The following is a 22,896-nucleotide window of genomic DNA, read 5'->3' as shown; positions in this document are numbered from 1 at the left end:
AGCGACCACGGCCTAGAGAAGGGCTGCGATAGTGACAGCGACGTCGGCAGCGCTTACTTGCTTCGACGCCGGCTTTGAAGTGCGATGTGCTTTGACTGCAAAAAAGTGCCGTTTAAGGTTTCGGGGTTTTTGTGTGCTTTTGTTTTTGTCGCTGTTGCTTATTGCATTATTTATACACATTCGTACTCGTATGTACTTTCTTGGGCTCGACACACGCACCAGTTATAAACAAAACGCGGTACCGACAGCGCCACAAATATCAACAATAGCAAACACCACTAACAACAACTACAGCTACAAGCTAGTCGCATTGGTGACAATTTGCGCCTACTGCAAACACTCTCAGTCTCAGATTGAGCCGCTCTCACTGCCAGCGTCGCTGCCGCTGTCGCCACCGTTGTCGATGTCGTCTCAGTAGCTGCAAAGTCGACCGCATTCTCAGTCAAACAACAAACGCAACTGAAGTAACAACAGTCAGTCAGTGTCCGCGTACCGTTCACAGTTACTTTACAATACAAAAGGCAAATTACGCCCACCGCCCCGCCATCGCTCCCATCAAAAGTGCAATAAAATTAAAAAAGAAAGTGATTACCGAAAATACACATCAAAATTTGTGCAAAAAATAAAGCTTTAAAAATATCCATCGCGTGACGTAAAAATTGCCCGGCTCTCTTTACACTCGCTCTCTCACTCTCCCGCTCTCTTTGTGAAGTTATGAAATTGGTGTTGTTGTTAGAGCGAGGAGAGTGTTGTGTTTAATGTTGCGTCTGCCCACGCGCGAACAGTGTGTTGAGTGGCTGCAGCTCATCCTTGTGCTGATCTCACACATTTGCAGCTTTTGCAGCATGTCGCTCACACGCAGCCGTCAAACGACGCTCAAGTGGATTAAAAAGCGTTTGTCGCTGCCGCGACGCCGTCATCAACAGCAGCAGCAGCAACAGCGGGTGAGTGTCCTGAGTGCAAAATGTGGGTCAACAACAACAACTAACACATGATAGATAATTGCAACCCCCTTTGGAGTTGCTTTAATTGATTTTATATCACAAACGCTTGTGTTTCTAGCGAATTCAATTAATAATTCGCTTTCAGGCAAATTCAATTAAAGACAATAATATTTTGGCGTAATTTGCAGCTAATTTTGTTTTTCCTGCGAAATTTGTGGGGCAGCCAAACAAAAGGGTTAGCCACATTTCGCATTGGCGTGACTAAGTTCAATTTCTCCAAAGACCAGACGTCAAAAGTTGCTCATTCCACGCACCGCAACCCCCGTTTTACAGTTATAGTTACAGTTACCGTTACTGTTAGGGTTACGGTTAGAGTTGCCAACTGTCTGCCGCTTTGTTCCGTTTCCGTTTTATTTAGTTTTTGCTAAATACTCTTATAGGCCACAGCAGGAAGGTGTGTCCACCGGCCCGCGAACCGTTCTAGCTTGGCCATGAGCAGCGTTCTGAATGTTAGCTTTGGGCTTTGAGCGATTATTGCTGTCAGTTTGATAAACAGTTCTCATTCCTTTTCCCGCTCCCGTGTCTGTTGCTGTCGCTGTCGTCTCTTATCAATTCAAACAAACTAAGAAGCCCCCCAAAAGTTGCACATTATAGCAAGTTGTGTAGCTTAAATTCAAGCCGCAGTGTTAGAAATCCAATTTATCCCATTTTATGAAAGTTTTGTGTTTTTTTTTCCTCTGTCGATTTTGGCAATTATTTGTGCGATTTCGAAATTGTTTTGGGCGTGTTTTTAGTTTTTTGCCTCAACAATGCGACGAATTGCAGGCACAACACGTATTATGCAGAAGAGTGCGGAGTTTACGCCCTTGGCATATCAAAGAGTTTTCTATTATGCGGAGAGACGGTTTGGAATTCGAACAGGAACCCGAGTAACTGGTTCAAATTGTTGCATAGCAGTTCCGCTTGAAATTCGGCATTTTTATAGCATACTTAATTTTGTAATATTTTTAATAATTATTGGATATGGTTTTTTAAGGTATTCCCAAAAATAGCACAGATTTGTACCTTTGGATTAAATTATCTGATATTGACAAGGCATTCTATAAAATTCTAGTGATCAACCTTATTAAAAATTAGGAATAAGTTTAGATCAGTAAAGTCTATATTCTATTCTTTACAATATCAAGTCTCAATAGAATATTATCTCTACATACTCTCTATATTGTATATTTATATAAATATTTAGAGGCTTAATACAATCAAGTTTCTATACATTATATTATATGGTATATGTAGTTATATACTTAACTATTAGTTGCTATGTCCTAAACTATATTACATATCTATTTTCCATATAATATAGAATCTGTAGAGTAAAATATACTTTTGTCTCACTTTAACGATTGTTTAAGATTCTCTCTATTCAAACAATTCACTGCAAAGTGATATGTGAGTTGATCTTTAGGTGAACTATCTATGAAATTGACTAGCGCAAATTAGCGCTCACTATGTACTATATGTATATAACTACCCAATAATTATAAACAAGTATAGTTTACTGACTTGCAATTGACGTCAGAAATTCAATCATCGTTTTAATTGCTTTTTCCCAACAACGGAAATGTCTGTCTATAGAGTATAGTTTACAGATGAAAGGGCATTTATCAAGTGTCATATCCAGCTGAAAAACCATTGAGACGCGCAAAATATGGAAAACATTCTGCTTATCCCGTGTCCAAATGTTTATTTCTCAGCACTTAGAAGTTGAGCGTGGTTTTTATGCAAAGTTATCGATGATTAAAATCACATTAAATGGCGAAGAACGGAGCACAAAAGCTGTCAGCTCTTGTTGTCGACCATTCTGATGGTCTGCGTAAACAAAAGGCCTGTCAAAAGACATATAAACTAAACACTAACACGTACGAGTGCGAGTTCGAATACGAGTGTGAGTGCGAGCATGAGTATCAGCATGAGTATGAGTAGTATTCGTTGTGTATGGAAACTATCAGAGTTTTTATTTTATGTGTTTTTTTTTTTGCCAAGTTCAAGGCAGAGGCGCAGATGTCGCTCTATGCGCTTGGCACTTGGCAATTATGGTAAACAATTGTGGGGAATGGGAATGATGGCGAAGTTGTTGGAGACGGAGACGGAGACGGAGACGTAGAGCAAACAATAACACTCAGAGTATTAAACAAAGCCCAGCTAGCACGCAAAACAGACTAACAATAAAATATCCCTCAACCCAGGCAATGTGGGTGTGTTGTTGTGCAGTGTTTAGCATTCATTTATCACTGTGCAACAAAAGTGGAGGCACATAGTACATAAGCCTCTAAGAACATGTTGGCATTGGGGTTAGAATGAGACTTTAGTATTACGGATGGGTGCAGGAAGTGTATACAATATTATTATTAGTGGAAATTTGATATACATTAGCGTAAAGTTTGGTAAATGTGAAAAGAATAGCTGAATATCTAGGTTTAAAAGATTTTGATGTATTATGTTAAGAATATTTTTAAAACTTATATATTATGTTAAGTTTTTCCTTTTAGGGAAATATGTCATTTAAAATTTATGTTTACTATCCTAATAACTAGCTAGTTCTATATTAGTTTGGTTCCCAGATATTAAGATTTCAACAAGATATTTGTGTATTTTATATTACTGTCATAAATTTATTTTATTCGAGAAATTGTTCTTTCAAAAATTAAAAGCTGGGATTTGTATTACGAAATAATTAAGAGAATTTAAAATTTAACTAAAGATCAATAATATCTTTATAGAATTTTTCTATTTAAAATTCAACAAAAGATTAGTTTTATTTTTATAGCATTTTTTAGTATTTTCAATAAATTTTCTTTTCCATTTAGAACTTAAGATACAATTTAGAACCTTTTGAGCAGAACATTATTTTCTGAATTCAACTTAGGATTAGTGTTAGAAATAAGAGAACATTCTTTTAAAAGTTCAACGAAAGATTATTAGTATTGTAAAATATTCAGGATAAGAAAATTTTTAAAGTTACACCAATGATTAATAGCACTTTAAAACTACGTTGCGAAATATACAAATCCACATAAATGAAAATTATGTCAGAGAGTAATTTCCTGCACAATTTTGCATAATATTAATTGTGCAAGAAGAAGTTCGATTTCCTGAATGGTGGTTGTGATTAATATTCGTTATGTGTTAATGGTTAAGTAATAATGTTGTCCAGTGTACATTACTCTCATCATCAATACGAAAACTGAGCTGAGTGGCATTCAATCAAGCGCTCAACGAATCATTCGTTCAGCAGCGGATTCACATTGAAAAGCGTTCGCACGCATGGAAAATCATTCAAGCCTGCAAATGGGCGAGTGTATTGAGAGTGTGTGGTTGTGTGTGTGTGTGTGTTGTAGGTGTGTAACACACTGTCTGTGCTCTACACTCCCCTTCTCGATGGCCAGTGTGCGGCTTTTCCATTTTTCGCTTAGCTCATTTCAATTTAGTTGCGCGCCGCAAACGCTTTGAACTTGTTTTCCACCGGACAGACGCGGACATAGTCGTAGTTAAAGTTGAAGTTGGAGTTGCGCCGCAATTGCAATCCCAATCTTTATCCCAGTGTCAGGCCAGGCCCAGAGCCAATGGTTTTGTCTACGCGGCCTAAAACCTGGCGCGAGTTTTGTTTTTTTTTTGGTTTTGTCGTTTTTTCCTATTGATCTCGTGGCTCGAATCGCGAACGCCCCCCGCAAAAATTTGTGCGCGTTTTGATTTTTTGGCGCGTTTTTCATTTGTATTCAGTGGTTTTTGATTTTTTTCCTTGGTTGTCTGGCCCCTCGCACATTGCACGTAGATGGCTGGACCTGAACCTTTCTGTCTCGCTTGCCTTCTACCTTAGGCTACAAGCCAACAAACACACACACATACACACAAATATATAGACATATATATTTGTATCTGAAGGAAAAGCAAAAATAAAAATAAAACAACGAAAATAAAACAACAACTATGTATTGATAAATTGCCAGCCGACGATTTCCGTCGTGACCCGCGCGTTATGCAAAATGCTCAAATGTAAATAAATATTAAAATAATACAAAAATCACTAAGCCGCTGCTCCGACTTGTCTCCCCTCTACCCTCTCTCTATATCATGGAGGGAGGAAGGCAAGCAGTCAGGCCTTTTGTTGGTTTTTTGTTTTGTGAAAAATGAAGTGAATCTGTCTTTTGTAAAGTGAATCGCCAGCGCCATCGCCATCGCCAGCCATTGCCATATAATAATAAGCAATAATAATAATAATGTAAACCGACAAATTTTGGAGTGGCAGGCAGCTCGAGTCGACTCGAGTCGAGTCTTTTGAGTCGCGTCGCGTCGCGTTTCGTACAACACATTTTCTTTATTTATGAAAACAATAAACGCAACACAAACTACGCATTAAGTGATCCCTTGCAGTCGTCCCCTTCAATCTCGTCACTCGTCTCGTTCTCTCTCTCACTCTATCTCTGTCTCGCTCTACCCGAGACTAAATGCCAGTTTGGCTCTGATCAAGCCTGGATCGCCAGACGTCGGTTTCCTGGCACGCATATAATTTGCATGTGGATATCTCTCGCTGCCCGTATCGATCTTTATGAGTTTCAGTCTCACTCTCAGACTCGCTCTTCCTCTGCCAGCAAAAAGATGTCTTATGTAATCTGGAAACTATTCATGAAGCAATATGCTCGCCTGCGCCTGGGCATGGGCCACAATACGCAGCCGACATTGATCTGGCATTCGTATGCAGCCATTGAGACAACTACAACAACAACAACAACGGTAGGTTGATGGAGAAATGAAAAACACGAAATGGAAATCCCAATTTGCTTATGGGAACTGCAATCTGGGATTTGGGAATTGGACATGGCCATGGAAATGGGGGTCACCTGGAAATTGTAGCAACATTTATTGATTTAAATTGAGTAATTTGCAACGATTGAACTACTCGTATTCGCAACCTATTATTGTTGATTAATCATGCCACATTACTCATAAGTAAGCGCATAAATTGAGAGATCAGATTCGATGGGGATTCAATTTTGTGATGTGAATAATTGATTGGCAAGGGCAGAAGTAGAAAGCAGTTAATTGTAATTCTTGATGGGTATATTAATTACACAAATTATATTTTGTCAACAACATCTTTGAACAAACTAATTTTTTTAATTTTTGTTTTGACATATAGAGAGGATTATTACTTTAAAATTGAGTTAATATATTGTAGGTAATTCTCTGCCGAAAAATATCACTTTATATAGTGTCACACGCAACAAATTCCAATACAGAATTACACATATGTAGAATAATTCTCAATTTTGAATTTTAAATGCTTTGTTTGTGAAAGGTGATTATTGAGAACAGAGATTGAAAATAGTTAATTGCAGTTCTAGAATGGAATTCTAATGAAAAGCTGCAGGCGTGCTTTAAAATAAACAAAGCTGTGAGCTACACTATTTACATAAGTTTAACAATATTGAATTTAAAATTTAGAATACCAAGTTTTTGTGTTGTTTTGAATAATTGATGGAGAAGAACCAAAGTAATATGTTACTTATTGTAGGTGAAATTTAAGAATTTAAAATTCTTGCTGTATATTAATTTGGAATAATTTTTGCACTGTTTTACTTACATTAAAAATGGTTATCGAGAATCTCCTAGTCTAGCACATTCCTTTTGTACCTTTCTTTCTTATTTTTTCTAGAATTTGAATTATTTTTTATTGATCAATTGTTTATCATTATTGGTGAATTATTGAAAGCTAAAGTAGTAAAAGTAATACTAAATTTGAAATTAGGTTAATTATTATATTATGAACAGCACTAAAACTATCTAATATATATTTATATATATGTTATTTCCATTTTTACTAGTCTATAATAAAACAAAAATATTAATTACACATAGCTATTCAATAGAAAATGTAAGCTAGTGTTGAAACACATTTTTTTCTTTGAATATGAAATGGACTCGCGGAAAAACTCTTTGGGTTATTGAACCAGAAAAAACTTACAAATAAAGAAGCATTTTAAATAAATGTCATATTCCCATGAAAAAGTATTTAATTTCAAATAAATAAATTGAGTTAAAGTAAACTTTGTCAGTTAATAGAAATTGTTACTATTAAAAATAATTGGAATAAAAAAATATTAAATAAATAACTCAAATAAGAATTGCAAAGCACATAAATAAATTTGAGTAAATTTAAAGAATTTGAAATAAATAAATAAGTTTAAGGTTTAAGGTTTCTTAATAAGCAATGAATACTAACAAAAAATAAATCGAAATAATAAAAAACTATGAATAAAATATCTAAAAATTTAAAGCTTCTCATGAACAAATTGACTGCAGTTGATATTTGTAATGCAAACCACAAATTTGTATCGCTTTTTGAGTGGACTACAAATTTGCAGCACATTAACTCCAGCCAAAGAGCATAAAAAGTGCAAAGGAAATGGCAGAGATTTGAATTTAGCTGAGAGAAAAACGAAAGCACGAAAAGACAAAGTAAAAAGTTGCCGCTTTTGACGTACTCGTAATGTTTTATTTTTTTGTTTTTGTTTTTGTGGTGCGCATTGATATGATATGAAGGCTAAGTTGCTGCTGTGGACCACCAACAGCTATTGGCCATTTGCCACTTGCCACCGATGCGATGTGAAGCGGCTTAAAGCATTTGCTGTTGGCCTAAACGTACTGTCTGCCCGATTGATAATAACAATCTGGAAAACTAAGAGATGCAATAAGTCAGCGCTAAGTGTTAAAATGTCGATATTAATTGTGGACTCACAGCCACCGGTTCAACATAGACAACACGCTGCAGAAGTGCAATCGCAGAGGCAGCTCCTGCTTCGCTCGCATTTAAATAAATTGCGATTATGGCCACAAATGTGGCAGGCAGCGAGCAGCAGAGCAGCGGAGCCAGTGAACCGGGCAACCGGGCAGCCAATGCGCTAATAATATTTATCAGTAGCTCATTTGTTGCATGGACACGGCGGACGGACAGGCGAACCGCGAAACTCGATGGCCAATAAACCCAAAAAGCAAAAAAAAAGCCAAATAAAAAATTGTTGCTGCCTACAGTGGCAGCTAATTGCAATGGTTGCTGGCAGTTGTTGCTGGTTGTTGGTTGCTGGTTGCTAGTTGTTGGTTGTTGTTGCTTGTTTGTTGTTAGGTGGGGGCTGCTTTTGTGCATCCGCTCGTCAGTTTTCGGTTGCCGTTTTCCACATTGTTTGCCATCCATCCCCATGCATATTTATTTATCGCAACTAAGTTTTGCATTTTAACCAGAAATCATGCAAAAAAAAAAACCGTGACATGCAACAGCAACAACAACAACTCTTACGATGAACGGCTTTCAAATCGCATTCAAACGCTGTTAACTGAAGAAAGAGACGATCGAGAGGGACAGCGACAAGGATAGAGACAGCAAGAGACATGAAAACTGTTTAAGTTTAATATTTTTTCCCGCGCACACGCACAACGTGGGAAATCTCATGAAAAATTCAACGCATTCGAAATGAATACTAAAATTTTGCATGCCCAATTGCAATATGACGAAAAAAAAACACAGTTTGCACTTTTTTAGTTTTTAGTTTTGCTCGGACTCTGTTGATATTACTTGACTTGCAGGGCAGAAAACTGAGACAGGTAAAATAAAAAATAAAAGCGGCGTCTGATAAGCTGCACGGAATACGGAAATGAAAAGAACTCTGTGCCAAGCGAAAACTTAAATAAATACTTTAAATACTTGCTTATGAAATTGAATATTGGCAAACTGGAGTAAAGCAGATTATTGTGCATGATATTGATATTATTAAAATCCGGTTATGATATTTAAATAATTTATTTAAGTGCCTGGAAGGATATTATTAAATTTCAGTTATTTAATCATCTAAACATAGAGCTGCAGGCAATATTTTAATCATTTAGTTGAGTGCTTTTGTTTTTTATGTAAAAGTACGTTGAGTAGGAAGATTACGAATGAAATTTTTGCAGAAAACCTATATTTAAACTATAAAGTAAATAAATTTAATCGAGGAATCTGCGGAGCTTAGAAAACTGGAAGAAATAATTCATTAATTGATTATAGAGATCAGTTATTATCATGGCTTTTTAATAATTTAATTAGCAGTTACATATGTTTTAAAAACTAAGTATATCTGGTTTGCAAACTTACAGTTTTTAATTGATAAATTATAGTGATTAGGTTGTGTTTGTTTAAAAATATTTGGTGTTTATTATTTGAGGCATTTAATTAACTGCGTAATTGTGGGCACATTGCTTTGCTTTAATGTGTAATTTTAAATTAATTTGTACTGTTAATTTATGAATTGCTAAATTATTTTCATGCTCTCCTAACTCACAATAAATTAAAAATGAAAATATATATTTAACATAAATAGTCTTTCCTTCTAATTAATATGTACATTGTACTAAATATTTCTGATCAATTTTTGTCACTTCAATTCAGAATAATTCAATCTAAAATGTCATCATTCAATACTTTTTCAAATTGCTCAATTATTTTGATACTTTCCACAAAGCTTATTTGTGATAAATTTTTGATATATTTGTGATCATTTTGAGATGCTTCGTTATTACAATTCAATTTAATTTAACTCTAAATATTTTCTTTTCTTTCTGGTTTCTAAATGATTTAGTGCTAAAAATGTATTAAAAAATATATTTCATTTAGACAGTGTTTCTTGTAATTAATTTAAACTAATTTTTGTGATTTTATACTTAATATTTAATGCTATAGTAAAAACTGCTTCCAACTAAATTTTCTTCGTTTATCCAATTTTATAATCCATTTATATTTTCCACTAAAAATTATGCATTTCTTTGTTTGTTTTTTCCAAACTGTTTTTTCAATTATAAGCGGCTACTTGAGCAGCTTTTGTGCGCCGTCCGAAATTATTTGTGAATGGTGTTCAATTTAAATGTTAAATGGATAATAATGTAATCTGGAGAGCTTGTTGCATTAGGCTTACGCATTGTCAGTTTGTCACCTCGTTCGATATTACGAGCATTTTTATCTGATTTGCATGCAAATGGCTTTCTCACATCATTTCGTTTTCCATTTTACATTTACCACGCTCCCAGCTGCAGCTTCAACTCCAAGTCGAGCTTCAAGCCAAATCATTTCTCTTTCATTTTTATTTTTATTTTTATTTTTTAGGGGCAGTCAGAGGTTAGGCGAAGCCATTAACGACACGCATTCACGGTCCGCGATGTAATTTTCAATTTCGTTGGCTTTGCTGTCACTTAATTTGGCAGCGGGAGCAGTTGCAACTGCCACCCACACACACATACACACACACCGCACACACACACCGCACACACACTCTCGGCACACACTTAAAATGTGTCTCCACAATTGCAATTTGCACCGCCAACGCAAACTTGGCCAATGCGCTTTGGTTCAAGCCAAGTTAACAGCAGTCGGTTCGATGTTCCCCCTCTTTGGGGGCTAACAAATTAGTTACTGACGCAATATTTTGTGTATTCCGCTTGTCTTTTTCACTATCAAAATCACACGCAATAAATTTAATTTGTCTCTTTGCCCTCTCTCTCTCTCTCTCTCTCGTTCAGCGCAGGTGTTGGCGACCTCTCTTTCCTTCCAATTAATAAAAAGAAAACGCAGTCATAATGTTGTGATTAACACAAATGTGACAAGAGATGCATAAAAATTAATTTCCAAGCTTGTTTTTCGCTCTCTGCGCATGAATAACGAGCAAAAGATTTTGATTTGATTTCGAATGTGGGTCAAACTGGCGTTAGACATTCGTAACTGCAGACGCGTGAGAAGCATCACATCAAATATAAATTCAAGTCACAGCCGCAGTCGCAGCATTTCCAATTCCAATTTTCAGTGCCAATCGCCGCAAGGTCTAGACTTTTGGGTGCACTGAAGCGACCTTCCTTTAATGGCCAACTAGTGCAACATTTTCGATTTCCTTTCCGCCCATAAAACTTGACTTGACCAAGTCACACAAGACAAGATCAAGACATGCACTCACGCATAAAACGTTGCCTTGAGGCAACTTGAGGCTGGGGAGCTGGGTAATTAATTGATGAGCTGCGCGTCCGGCAGCAAATTGGACGACAACGTGCGTGCCACAACTGGGGGCAACATTGGAATTCAAATCTCTGTATTCGAAAACTGGCACAACTGCAAAAATAACTTTTTATATACTGGTTACCCATAGCGTATAAGGGTATTATAACTTTGTGACTGCAGGAAAAGGCAGAAGAAGGCATCTCCGACCCCTTATAGTATATTTATTCTTGATCAGCGTCAACAGCCGAGATTATATCTCCATGTTCGCGATAGAGTCTTTTTCGACAGCATTTGCTATGTCGCGTTTATACAATAATAACTACAGTACTTATGGTTCATAAAAGTTTATCTAAGATCAGATGAAAGTTGTAGAGCTTACTATGGTTCTGAGTTGCTTTGGGTGACAATCTGGTATATTTTAATACTATATTAATTAACCAAACATAAATGTAGTACTATATCAATATACCAAATATAGATATAGTACTATATAGAATATACTTGTAGTACTATATCAATATACCAAATATAGTCCTATGTGTAATTTTGTATTTTTGGTATATTGATTCGGCATATTTTAAGAATAATACCGCACTGTTTTGCTTTGATTCAAAAGATAATTTTGATCTGCGACAACAGACGAGACGATTGCTTGGCTGACAATATGGTATATTTTGCACTCTATGGTATATTTTAAATCTACTACTATATCAATACACCAAATATCACCTTCGGCATGTTTTAGTATTTTTGCGGTATATTAATTAGTTATTTTCTAAGAATAATACCGCACTGAGTTGTTTTAATTATACTTGGGAAGCAGGTATCTCACAGTCAAGCACACTCGACAGTAGTTTTCTTACTTGCTTTATTTAATATTTCTTTATTTTTTTTGATATATTTATTGGTATTTATTTGGCCGCACTTCAAACGGAGCCGACGACGACTCAGTGTGCAACATCTTGTGGCAATTTATTGTGGCGCATGCGCGCTGCCTGCCACAAGCGACATCTGGCGGCGAGTCTAGACTAGCTAGACTAGGACTAAAGCACAGACAGGACACTTGGGCTTAGTTGTGGCAACACAAGCCAACGAAGCGGCAACGCGTTGCCAATTTGCTGTGTGTCGACTTGTGGGCGACTTTGCAACACGGTGTGTGTGTGTGTGTGTGCGTTGCATATATGGAAAGTGTCACATTGTCAGTACGGAGGTTGCAAGCTTTTTAAGTATTTTTTCGGTATTCAGTGTTATTGTTTTGTTTTTTAGTGCCAAAGGCAGTGGCATTGTTATGTGTTATGGTCAGCAAAGAAAAAAAAGGAGGCGGCAAACTTTTTGGTTTGAGATTGTTGCCACTTTCACTGCAAATTTGTGGGCAATGTGTGTGCGAAAGAAAGTGAATTCTACTATGCTACACTTGACCTATGACAATAACGACGGCAAATCGAATTTCAAACGCGCTGACGTTTTGCAGCTTACCAAAGTCATTTGATTGTCATGCCATGCAAATGCGAGTGCAGCTTTTTTTATTGTTGTTGTTGTTGTTCGGGTTGTTCGCGTTGCCCGCGTTGTTCACGTTGTTTAACTTAACACCTCCCCTGGGCGGCGGCACGCCCTACGTTGTTGTCTGCTGCTTTGAAATCGGATCAATGCTGTCCCCAATTGATTTTTTGTTTAACTTTTAACATGCACCCGGCTCGCGGGTCGCTCACTTTGTACTCACTTTACTTTGGTAGCCCCAGGCAACCCCAAACTCAACCTCAAACTCAAACTAAACCTCAGTCCATCGCGTGTGTTTGTATTTAAAGAACCTTTTTTCTCTTTTCTATTTTTTTTTTCTGTATTTTTAGTTTTTTCGTTTTTGTTTTTTGTCGGTTTCTGTTGTGCCCCCAATATCAGCGCACCCTATTTTATTTATGTGTTTTCTATGCTGCGTGATTTCAAATAAGTTATTACTTATTGTGCTAGTCTCTTAAATTTTTAGAGAAAACAACAAGCAAAACATAAACAAATATGTGCTACTTTAATTTTAGAGAAATATCGAACGAATGTCGCCAACTAACGAACTGCTTTGACAGTGAATTGAGAATGCTTTTATGTCACAAATTTAGTATTATTGGAGATTATGTAGTAGATAAAAGAAAGATAACATATAAGATTATTTAGTATTACTAAATATGAGGTGAGGTATAAGTGGAGATACATATATACAAAAAACGAGCTTATAATAGAGTTAAATCTAAAAGCGAACCAAGAAATGATTGTATGTTCTGCAAAAATGAGGCTACAAATTAAAATATTTAAGCTAATTTATATAAATTCGAAATTGTCTAATTAATATAAATTTGTATATGGAATGCGACCATTTATAAATTAAAATAAAATTATAAATCGTGTGCAAACTACAGAAAAACATAAATATAAAAAATAAAAATAAAATATAGTAAAATAATAAGAAAGTTCTATAGAAGTTGAACACATGAAATATGTCCTTTAAACTTTGATTTGATTATATTGATGGAGTTTATAAGCTTTGTTAATTTAAATCGCTTTTGATATTATTTCCATTGTATTCTTTCATGCCTCAACTGGCCTCTAATAGGGCTTGGCTTGCCCTGTTGTTGCATGCAACACAATTGTGTATACGTATATATTTTGAACTTCACACGTGTCTCGGTTTCTGTTTCTGTTTCTGTAGCTGTCTTTTCCCTTCTTTGCAGGCTGACACAAACACGGCAACAGCAGCAGCGGCAGCAGAGGAAGCAACAGCAACAACTGCGACGACGACAACAAGCAGCGAGCCAGGAGCCGAATTAGTGGATCAGGGCCATTTAAGCGAGATCTTGGTGCTGAATGACACTCAAATCGATGGCAAAAGCGCGACGTCGGCGCCGCTAGCGGTGGCCATCGACATGGACAACATGAATAACATGGACATGGACACGGACACGAGCAACGACGACGACGCCGACATGAACGAGGCCAGTGCGGGCCACACAGCGCCCATAGCGCGCAACGAAGAAGAGGAGGAGGATGAAGAGGAGGAGGAAGAGATGCGAGAGGTTGTTGTGGAGATGTTGCAGCAACAACAGCAGCAGGCGGAGCAGCAGCTGTCGACGCTGGCCAAGCCAAATGCTAATTATGTGTGCTGTCAATGCCCAGCAACAGAAATAGCAACAACAGCGACAACAACAACGACAACAACAACTGGAAGCATGGTGAACCGCAGCAAGTCGCGAGTACGCAGCTATCTAAAGAAATGCAAGCAACGTCTAACGGGTCAGCAGAGCAGACTAGCAACAGCAACAGCAACAACTACGACGGCAACAATTACACTGATCAAGAACGAAGCAGGCGGAACAGCACCCACAATGCAGCCTCAGAAGGAGTTGAAGGAAGAGGAGGCTGAGGAGGAGGAGCAACAGGACTCCAGCTGTGGCAGCAGGGATTCGTCCAGCGCCTATGTCGAGTGCATGCCGCTTGACTTGAGTCTGCGACGAGCGCCAGCTGCGCCACAGGAGTCCGACGAAGAGTTGGAGGAGCCGCAACGTGAGTTGGAGATGGAAGTGGAGGTGGTTGTGGAGCACTCAAATGAGGTATGTGCACAAATGCCCACTAAATTGTGTTAGCCCACTCTGAGTTAACCCTTTGTTTTGTGTTGGCTTGTAGGAAACGCAACTGGATGCGACTGTGGATGATGGCATGCTGGCCCAACTGATTGACAGCCATCTGTCGCACATTTATCCCATCTACTGGGCACGCACGCGTGCGATTTTAATGCGCCAGGCACGTGAGCTGCTCGTGTCCCATTTTGAGGGCTGCCTGCCCAGCTTCGAGCAGCGATTCCTATGCAAATTTGCACAAATTGCGGCAACGTTGCGCGCCACTCATCAAATTGGCGAGGTAAGTGCCCCACACAAAACAGTTCTAGATCTCTGGCCCCTGAGGTGCTGCTAGATTTGTAGAAATCTGTAGTAGTAGAGAGGAAAGATCTATCATTTAGTGTTACTGCAGGCATCGCAAATTAGCGCATGAGCAATTTAACGAAATGAATATGGCAATGGAAAGGGATTGGGAATCGGAATTGATATTGAAATTGCAAATAGTTTATAGATATTCAAATGAGCTAAAGCTACTTTTTATGGCAAACGCAGAGAAAGTTAATTGTAGAAGTTTCTCAAGTAATCAAAATTTGAAATACAAATTGAAAACAGTGCCAACAGTTTTCGACCTAATTTTGAAGTTTCCATATGCAGTTCACAGCTTACAATAATTCAAAGTTTTTAATGGGCATATATAAAGCAAATTGTTTTAAACGTAATAAAAAACATAAATAATATAATTAATAATGTTTAACCACAACAAAGTGCCAAAGTGTAAGTCAAAGCAATGCATTTGCCTGCAAGCGGCGCGTTTTTACAGCATCCCTGGCAGCTGTTAACTTAGGTATAAACTAACAGCACACTGTAAAGCCCAGCAGTGCCATATCGAGCATAACAGCGCACTGTTAGCGGCGTCGGCTGCGACACGAAGTTTGCTGTACGAAAAGGTCGAATGCGGAATGTTGCTCGTGTTGTCGTTTTTGGTCAGTTTGAGATTTGAATTCGCGGCGCGCAGTCGAGTGAGCGGCAGAAAAACAAGAAAAAGAGAAAACAACAACAAATACGCAACGAAGACGTGGAACGTGCTGCATGCGGAACGTGCAACACATTTTTTTCGTATTTCGTTCGTCTACGTTATGTTTTTTCCGAGACGCCTCATCAACGAAATGTGCAATACAATTTCATAGGAATAACAACAACAACAACACCAACAGTTGGTAAATGCATTTTGTCCCAGTGTAGTGCAAAAAATTTCAAAGAAAAAAACCACAAATCGAAAAGTTACTAAAGTGCCTTTTTAGCAGTGAAATAAATTCGTAATCAACGCAATAAAACGAAAATTAACCGAAAGTACCTATAAAAGTGCCACAAAAATAGTAAGAAAATAGTTAACAATCGCTTTATTAGCGCATAAATTCAACGATTCTCTTTTCATTTTTTATAGGTAAATGTCTTTTGTTTTCATTATTATTTTAATTTGTATCAAAGTTCACAAATTGATTTCAATTCAAAATGTTGCCAAGTTCATGAACAATCAATAGTTTTAACACAATTGAACAATTTGCATGTCCAATAAACGAATGTGCAAAGTGTGCCCGGAAGCCAAAGTCAAAGAGCGTCCTTCGACCCACGCGACTATTTTTTAGAACCTTCACTTAAAACCGAAAGACTGTAAATGATTTAAAACAAAAACCGATAGAGAGAGAGAGACCCACGGAATAACACTCGTAAATAGGCTTTGCATTCAATGACAAAGCCAAAGACAAAGTGTGGGCAGCCTTTCAAAAAACTAAAATCGAATATAAAATAAGTATAGTGTAGTCCAAAAAAAAACCAAAAAACATATCAAAATTGTTGCCTACTATTACAAAATATGTTCTTGACGAATTTGTGTTAAATGCGCTTATCAGCAAAACAGCAGACAACTGAGCAGATCAAACTTGAGCTGAGAACGAGCCGTGGCTGTGTCTAAACTGTAATTTATGGTAATTTTCGTTACGCATACGCAGTGTGGTACTTGCCGTGGCATAGCGAATGAACACATGTTGCACATTCAACACTCTCTAAGTGTGTGTCTATGTGTGTGGACTGCTGTGTGGACTGTGGGAGTCTATAAAGTGCTCAACATGACCTACATACAAGAAACCAGGCAACAGCTTTTCAACTGCGAGTGCAGAGAACAAACATCATTTTTTTATTCGAATCAATCAGCAAAAATTACTACGCACATTTGCAGCTGATTTTAGATGCCATAAAGAGTTCTGCCACATGTCTATATACATGTACATATACATATGTGTGTGTGTGATGAATGAACTCCGGGGCAGCTTGAGGGCGCCCTGAAGTTGCGTTGCAGCTGCCTGATGCATCTTAATTGCCTTTTAATTTCTCAAGCTGTGCGTTCAGTCTTCGCATTTAATAAAGAAACTTAATGCTCTTCCCAACGCAGACACTTTGTGGCATCGCTTTGCGTGTGTAAAATGCGTTCTTATACCCTGTAAAGTGGCCATTCAATAGTGTTGTGCAACAACAACACTTCATTTTATTTCATAACGAAATTCAATTTCGAATATTGATATTTCACAATCGCTTGCAAATCAAATTGATAACATTCTCTACTTTACGGCTATATTTCAAATTTGTATAATGAAATCTGTTTTTATTGTACGTACTTCTGTTTTTTAATAGTTTTTGTTTCTTTTGTGTTAACTAAATTAAGAAATTTTTATCTATTTTTTAGAGACAGTTAAAGGCGATTTATTGAATAGTATTACTAGAGTTATCATATAACTGCAAAGAAAACTGAAAGTTTTCCGAAAAATAGTAGACAATGAATATTTAACGGAGTAACTTTAATGTTCCTAAAAGTTGCAGCAATTAGTTACTTTATGAAAATAGATAAAAGTACTAACAATATATATTTTTTTAATTTTTCATTTATTATATATAAATAGGTAGATATAAAGAAATTCATTACTAAAATATAAATATGTTGAAATACACTTTGTTAAGTCTTGGAAATTAAATTCCTTTTTATATTAATTATTTTTTTTTTTAGATTTGTGGAAATTATTTATTCGAATTTCTTAAATTTATTTTTAGAAAAACTCATTTTTAAATCTTAAAAAGCGTATTTATTACTAATTAAGAGCTTTTAAAAGATTATTCAAATTTTATTAGATATTCTTCGACCTCAATGTGTTAATATTTTAAATATTTCAAATTTAGAATTTCTTGATTATTTTCGGAAATGGAAAATCATCCAAACTCAATTATTTATTCCTTTCTTTTTAAATTTAATTCACTATTAAATTAGAATATTAGATGATTATTAATACTGAATTATCACAATTTCTTAAATTTTATTTTTATAATTTTTTCTTTTGCATTTAAACTCATATTTGAATGCTGGGTATATTTCAAGCCCAGCAGCTCAGCTATCAGAACGGTTTTGCTTGTTTTATTTATTTGTATTTTGTATTCTGTGTGTTTTTTCTCTTCTTTTTTTCTCAATGAAGCACGTTCTGTAATTTAATTCGCTTTTGTGCGCAGCCGCAGCGGCAACAGCAACAGCAACAAGCTGAGGCATCAGCAGCAAGCAGAAGCAGAAGCTTCAGCTGCGAGTGTTTAGAGCGAAGGGTCGCAACAACTCTCATCAGGTTTTTTGTGTTGTGTTGTGTTGTGCTGTGAGTTTTGTTTTCGAGTGCCTTCAATTGTAAGCGGAAGTTGTGTATTAAGTGGACGCACAGAGAAAATAACAAAAAACAAATAAAAATAATAATAAAATAAAAGAGTGCTGGGGTTGCCTTGCCGGGCTTTTCATTTCATTGTTTGTTACAGTCGCAGTCGACGTCGCAGTCGCTGTCCAAACTGATTAGGCCAGAAAAGTCTGCAGCTGGAACATGGCATATCACTTAGAGAAAATAGACGTACAGCAATTACGGAGCATGTGCCGAGCATTTTCCGCATAGTAGATAGAAAACAGCTTCCGAGTTAAACCAGAAGCAGCAACAGCAGCAACAGTTGCTCGTTGCTCCATCAATCCTCACACACAATGCTGATAAACACAAAAAACCATCCAGACCCAATTCCAATTGCAATTCCCATTTTGCAATTGCTAGACGTAGAGAAAGAGAGAGGGAGGGAGAGGGAGTGAAAGAGAGGCTGCGGCAATAATTTTTCTGCTGGAAAAGTGCTTTGAACTGTGTGTGTTGAACACAACATGATCGGCATTTGTTAGCGATAATGAATTGAACATTTCTGAAAACATGTTTGTACATAATTTGTATGCAGGCACCACTCGACACTACGGGACTCTCGTTCCCTCTCACTCTCCCAGTCTCTCTGTCTCCTTCTCTATGTTTGTGTTGGTCTAACTAAGAGCTAAGAGATACTCGATCTGTATCCTCTATAGTTGGCTGTTTGTATTGTGGCATGGCGGAGGGAGAGCGGAGGGAGAGAAAGAGTTGCAGAAAGAAATGCGCAAAGTGTAAAGTGCATATTTATGGCTTGCATAAAATAACTTGTAAAATGCATTCACGAGTGCGCACTCACATTCATATGAGTGGACACGTGTTGTGCATAAGTGAGTATTTATGTATGTGTCTCTCTTTCTATCTCTCTCTTTCCCTCTCTCTCTCTTTCTGTGTGTGCGCGTGTGAATTGGCTATAAAGTCATGACAATCACATGTCGAATTACAGTTTCGAGAGGAAGTTGTCATTAAGGATATTGATATGGATGAATTGTGTACACTGCTCCTATCTCTGAATAGACTCATAAACAACGAGTTCATTGCATACACGAGAGATGATGTCTGCCGATTAAGCGTGTCTATCTTAAGCTTCACAGACTTGAAAATCATTCATTTCATTTAACTCTTTACTTAATGCAAACAGAAATTAATTCAATTTACTCGAGATCGACAGTTTGGATATTTATTGACTACAACTATTAAATGCTTTAATATGGGAATTCCAAATATATGACATAACTGTGAATATTTCCAAAAACAAGTCTTGTTGTTTTACTGAAATTTATTGAGCAATTTTTCAAACATTGAAATTGAAAGAAATATTTCAACAAAAATTGCAAATGTTTATATTGAATTTATTTAGTAATGTTTGAGATAATTCGTTGTTTATTGCATTTATTTGTTAAATTGCATGTAAATTTTGGTATTTTGGTATATTTGATCTTCTACATTTGGAAATTTGCATTTTTTTGCAATTTTACTTTTACTACAACAGAAATATATTCATATTTTCTGAGCTAAAAAATATTTTCAACACATAAATTATTTGCAAAACTCATAAGTAAATTTGCTTAAATATTTCATTTTAACTTTAATTTATTTTTTGTTTACTTTAACTTTCAATAAAGAAAAATTCCAATAATTTCATTTAATACACCAAACTTAAATAAATAATAATAAATAAATAATTTTTTAATATTTTTAAATTGACATTTTATTTTCTTAAATACCAAAAAATATTTTTAATACTACGAAAAAATACGAAACAAATTTTATTTTTCAATATCAGAATATATTTTCTAAACTTAAATAATATTTGCACATGTAAATTTCCTGCAAATGTAATATTTTCTAAACCTAAATAATATTTTCGAAAATATTTATTCTTCGCAAAAATGAAAAATAATATAATATTTTCAATATTTCCCATGGGAATGCAGGTATAAACAATCTTATAATATTTTCTATATTATACGAATGCAATTATTCATTCTTTAATAATATTTTCATCAATATAAAAACCAAGTTAAATATTGTTAAACATAATTTAATTATTAAAGGAATGCAATTAGACTTTCTTGAATTAATTTCTCTATTATGACAATCATTAATGCCACCTTAAGACGTCGTTAAACTCGATATGATATTTCATTGTTGTCTGATGATCTTCGTATGCATTTCAAATTCCATATCAATTACGCTGGATAAGACTCCACCCCGAAAAGAAAACGTCGCGACGCTTTTATAGCTGCTACCTACAGCAGCTGCTAATATGCTACAAAGTACAGTGTTAGAGCTAATGGTATAGCGTTTTTATAGTTATTGTATTCGAGAGATACTTACCACTTCATTATAAGATACTTAGTCATTGCAGCGCCAAGCTGCGTAGTAAAATGCCAGCAAGAAACGCAACTGCAATCCTAATTCCCTCGACGATTTCAGCCAGATTATGTTACAGCGAACACAGCGCGAATGATGTTTGGCTTTATAATAAGTACTGCAAAAATAAAAGAAGAGAGAAAAAAGTGGCAAGTTGCAAAGTTGCAGCTGTGCAATAGAAATGAACATCGAGAACTGCATGCGATAGCCTTGAATTATTCAAGCGCGTGTGACTCGCTTAGTAATTAACCCAGCACAAAAGCCGCAGGCCGATGATGAGTCCGCGGTTTGAATCCAGTTGGAGATGAAGACGGAGGTAGAAACTCAGACTCAGACTCAGTTGGAGCTGTGGTTGGGCTTGAGGCGGCGACCACGTCAAGTGCCAGTGGCAGACACCGAAACTCAGACTGCGACTGAGACATGAAACAAAACACATGTGTGTGTGTGTGGAACAGAGTGTTCCTTTTTTTTGTGTTTGACTGACTGACTGATAGACTGGCAAACTGACAGACGGACTGTTGTTGTTGTCTGTGCCGTTTGTTTTACTTTGTTTTTTATGTCATTATCGTCATTGTCTGGCTGCGTGCTGTCTCCTCGTCCGTCCGTCTGTCTGTCTGTCTGGCTGGAGAAGGTGAATGCTTCCTGCAATGCCAACAGGTAGACAAAGACACAAAAAAAGGCAACTGTGAGAATCGCCTGAATCCGACAACGACGACGACGCCGCGCTGCAATCGAAACAAAACCAAATAAAAATACTTAGTTATAAATTTGTGCATTGAACAAACGAAGCCGTCAAATCCATCCCATGAATGACATCGACTTGGAGCTGGCAAACTTTGCCCGGCCTGACAATTGTGTACTTTAGACACGCTCTAATAAATGGTTCAATAATAAATTACAAGTACTTCGTATTACAACTTATACACTCAGTTTGCCAACGGCTTCGGCTTTGGCTTTGGCTGCGGCTTTGGCTTTATAGACAGCATTTTGTATTTGGCGTCACGTTATTTGTGCATTTGTCAAGTTCAAGCGTAACTTTTGTAACACTGCACAACAGCATTATATTTCGAGTCAAGACTTCGTTGGCACTCTGCACTCGTAAATACGTTTGGCTCATAAAATGTTAGAGTTAAAAACTTCCCTCCTGTTACCATTGCTGAAAACAGTTGCCAAGTTTATGATTTAAGAGGTAATCACCCTAAGAAGTTTAAGAAACTGCAGTCTGGAGACATGTAACAATTTAAAATTCAATTTGTATTTAATTATAATTTTTGAACTTGAAAAAATCTACCACAAGAATTTTAATTATAATTCTTAAAAATCTTAAAAATGTGCTACCGAAATAAATTTATCAATTATAAATTCCACATTAATTTAAAGCGATTAGTTTAATAAATTTACAATTGCTTTTAATATTGTTTCCAAGTTACCTCAATATATTTCGTTTTTAACAAAAACTGTAGAGACTACATAGTAGCTTCCTAATTTAAAAATATTGCATTGTATGATGAAATACATTGTATCAAATTTGAAGTCATTTTGCAAGTTTATGATTTCAAAGGTAATAATGTTAGTGCTTAGCAATTTCTTGTTAGCAGTTACAAATATATTCTTTGAATTTTTTGTTATATAATATACCGATAGGAGTTTATTAAAGGTTCGGTTATGATAGGTTATGTTAGGATAAGTTAAGTTATGTAAGGTTAGATTCAACCCGCGGCCCCTAGAGGGCATACCATAGACCAATGGAGGTCCGAAGTTATACCTGTAAAACTTCAATATATGACTTGAATTTTCAATAATCAATAAGTTTTCCAAATAGGGCTTATAAATTGTTAACTAAATATATTTTGCTATGCAAACGCATTTAAAAACTTAATAAGACATCTTATATTAAATTTAAATATTTTTATTTATTATCTTTAAGAAGGACTTTATTTATTATTTTGTTAGCTTCTTTCTTAGTAACATTATATTAAAACAAATCTAGAAGTAGTTCTTTAGTTTCATTAAATATTTATATTTATATTATTTTCGTGTTGCATTTGCTTTGTTGCACAGTGTTTTAGTGCAGCTGAGCTATGTAGACGACACCGACACCTTGCCTGGGGCGGATTGTGAGTAGGATGTCAGATCGCGGCACCTTCGTG

At 36.3% G+C, this 22,896-nt stretch overlaps 1 protein-coding gene and 1 long non-coding RNA gene across 4 annotated transcripts in view; one reads left to right on the top strand and one right to left on the bottom strand.

Moving 5' to 3' along the window:
* Positions 1–439: 439 nt before the first annotated feature.
* The window catches only part of LOC132789195 (triple functional domain protein), a 59,686-nt gene continuing 37,229 nt past the window's right edge, over positions 440–22,896 (top strand). Inside the window, exons 1-3 of one of the 3 annotated variants that reach the window (XM_060797042.1) lie at positions 440–944; positions 13,734–14,609; positions 14,683–14,916. In XM_060797042.1, the coding sequence (XP_060653025.1) occupies positions 759–944; positions 13,734–14,609; positions 14,683–14,916 (1,296 nt within the window). In that variant the 5' untranslated portion in view covers positions 440–758. Of the gene's footprint in view, positions 945–5,300; positions 5,736–13,733; positions 14,610–14,682; positions 14,917–15,930; positions 15,992–22,896 lie in introns of those variants that run through there. The other 2 variants (XM_060797041.1, XM_060797043.1) reach the window with 2 other exon arrangements.
* On the bottom strand, positions 20,399–21,218 carry LOC132792591 (uncharacterized). Its single transcript, XR_009633027.1, has 2 exons — positions 20,711–21,218; positions 20,399–20,642 (listed from the first exon to the last, which is right to left on the bottom strand). It is a non-coding gene; the product is annotated as an uncharacterized LOC132792591 (long non-coding RNA).

This window comes from Drosophila nasuta, chromosome 3 (genome assembly GCF_023558535.2).
Source record: "Drosophila nasuta strain 15112-1781.00 chromosome 3, ASM2355853v1, whole genome shotgun sequence".
Taxonomy (NCBI): domain Eukaryota; kingdom Metazoa; phylum Arthropoda; class Insecta; order Diptera; family Drosophilidae; genus Drosophila; species Drosophila nasuta.
Note: the sequence above shows the minus strand (reverse complement) of the source record. Positions and strands in the feature narration are given on the sequence as shown.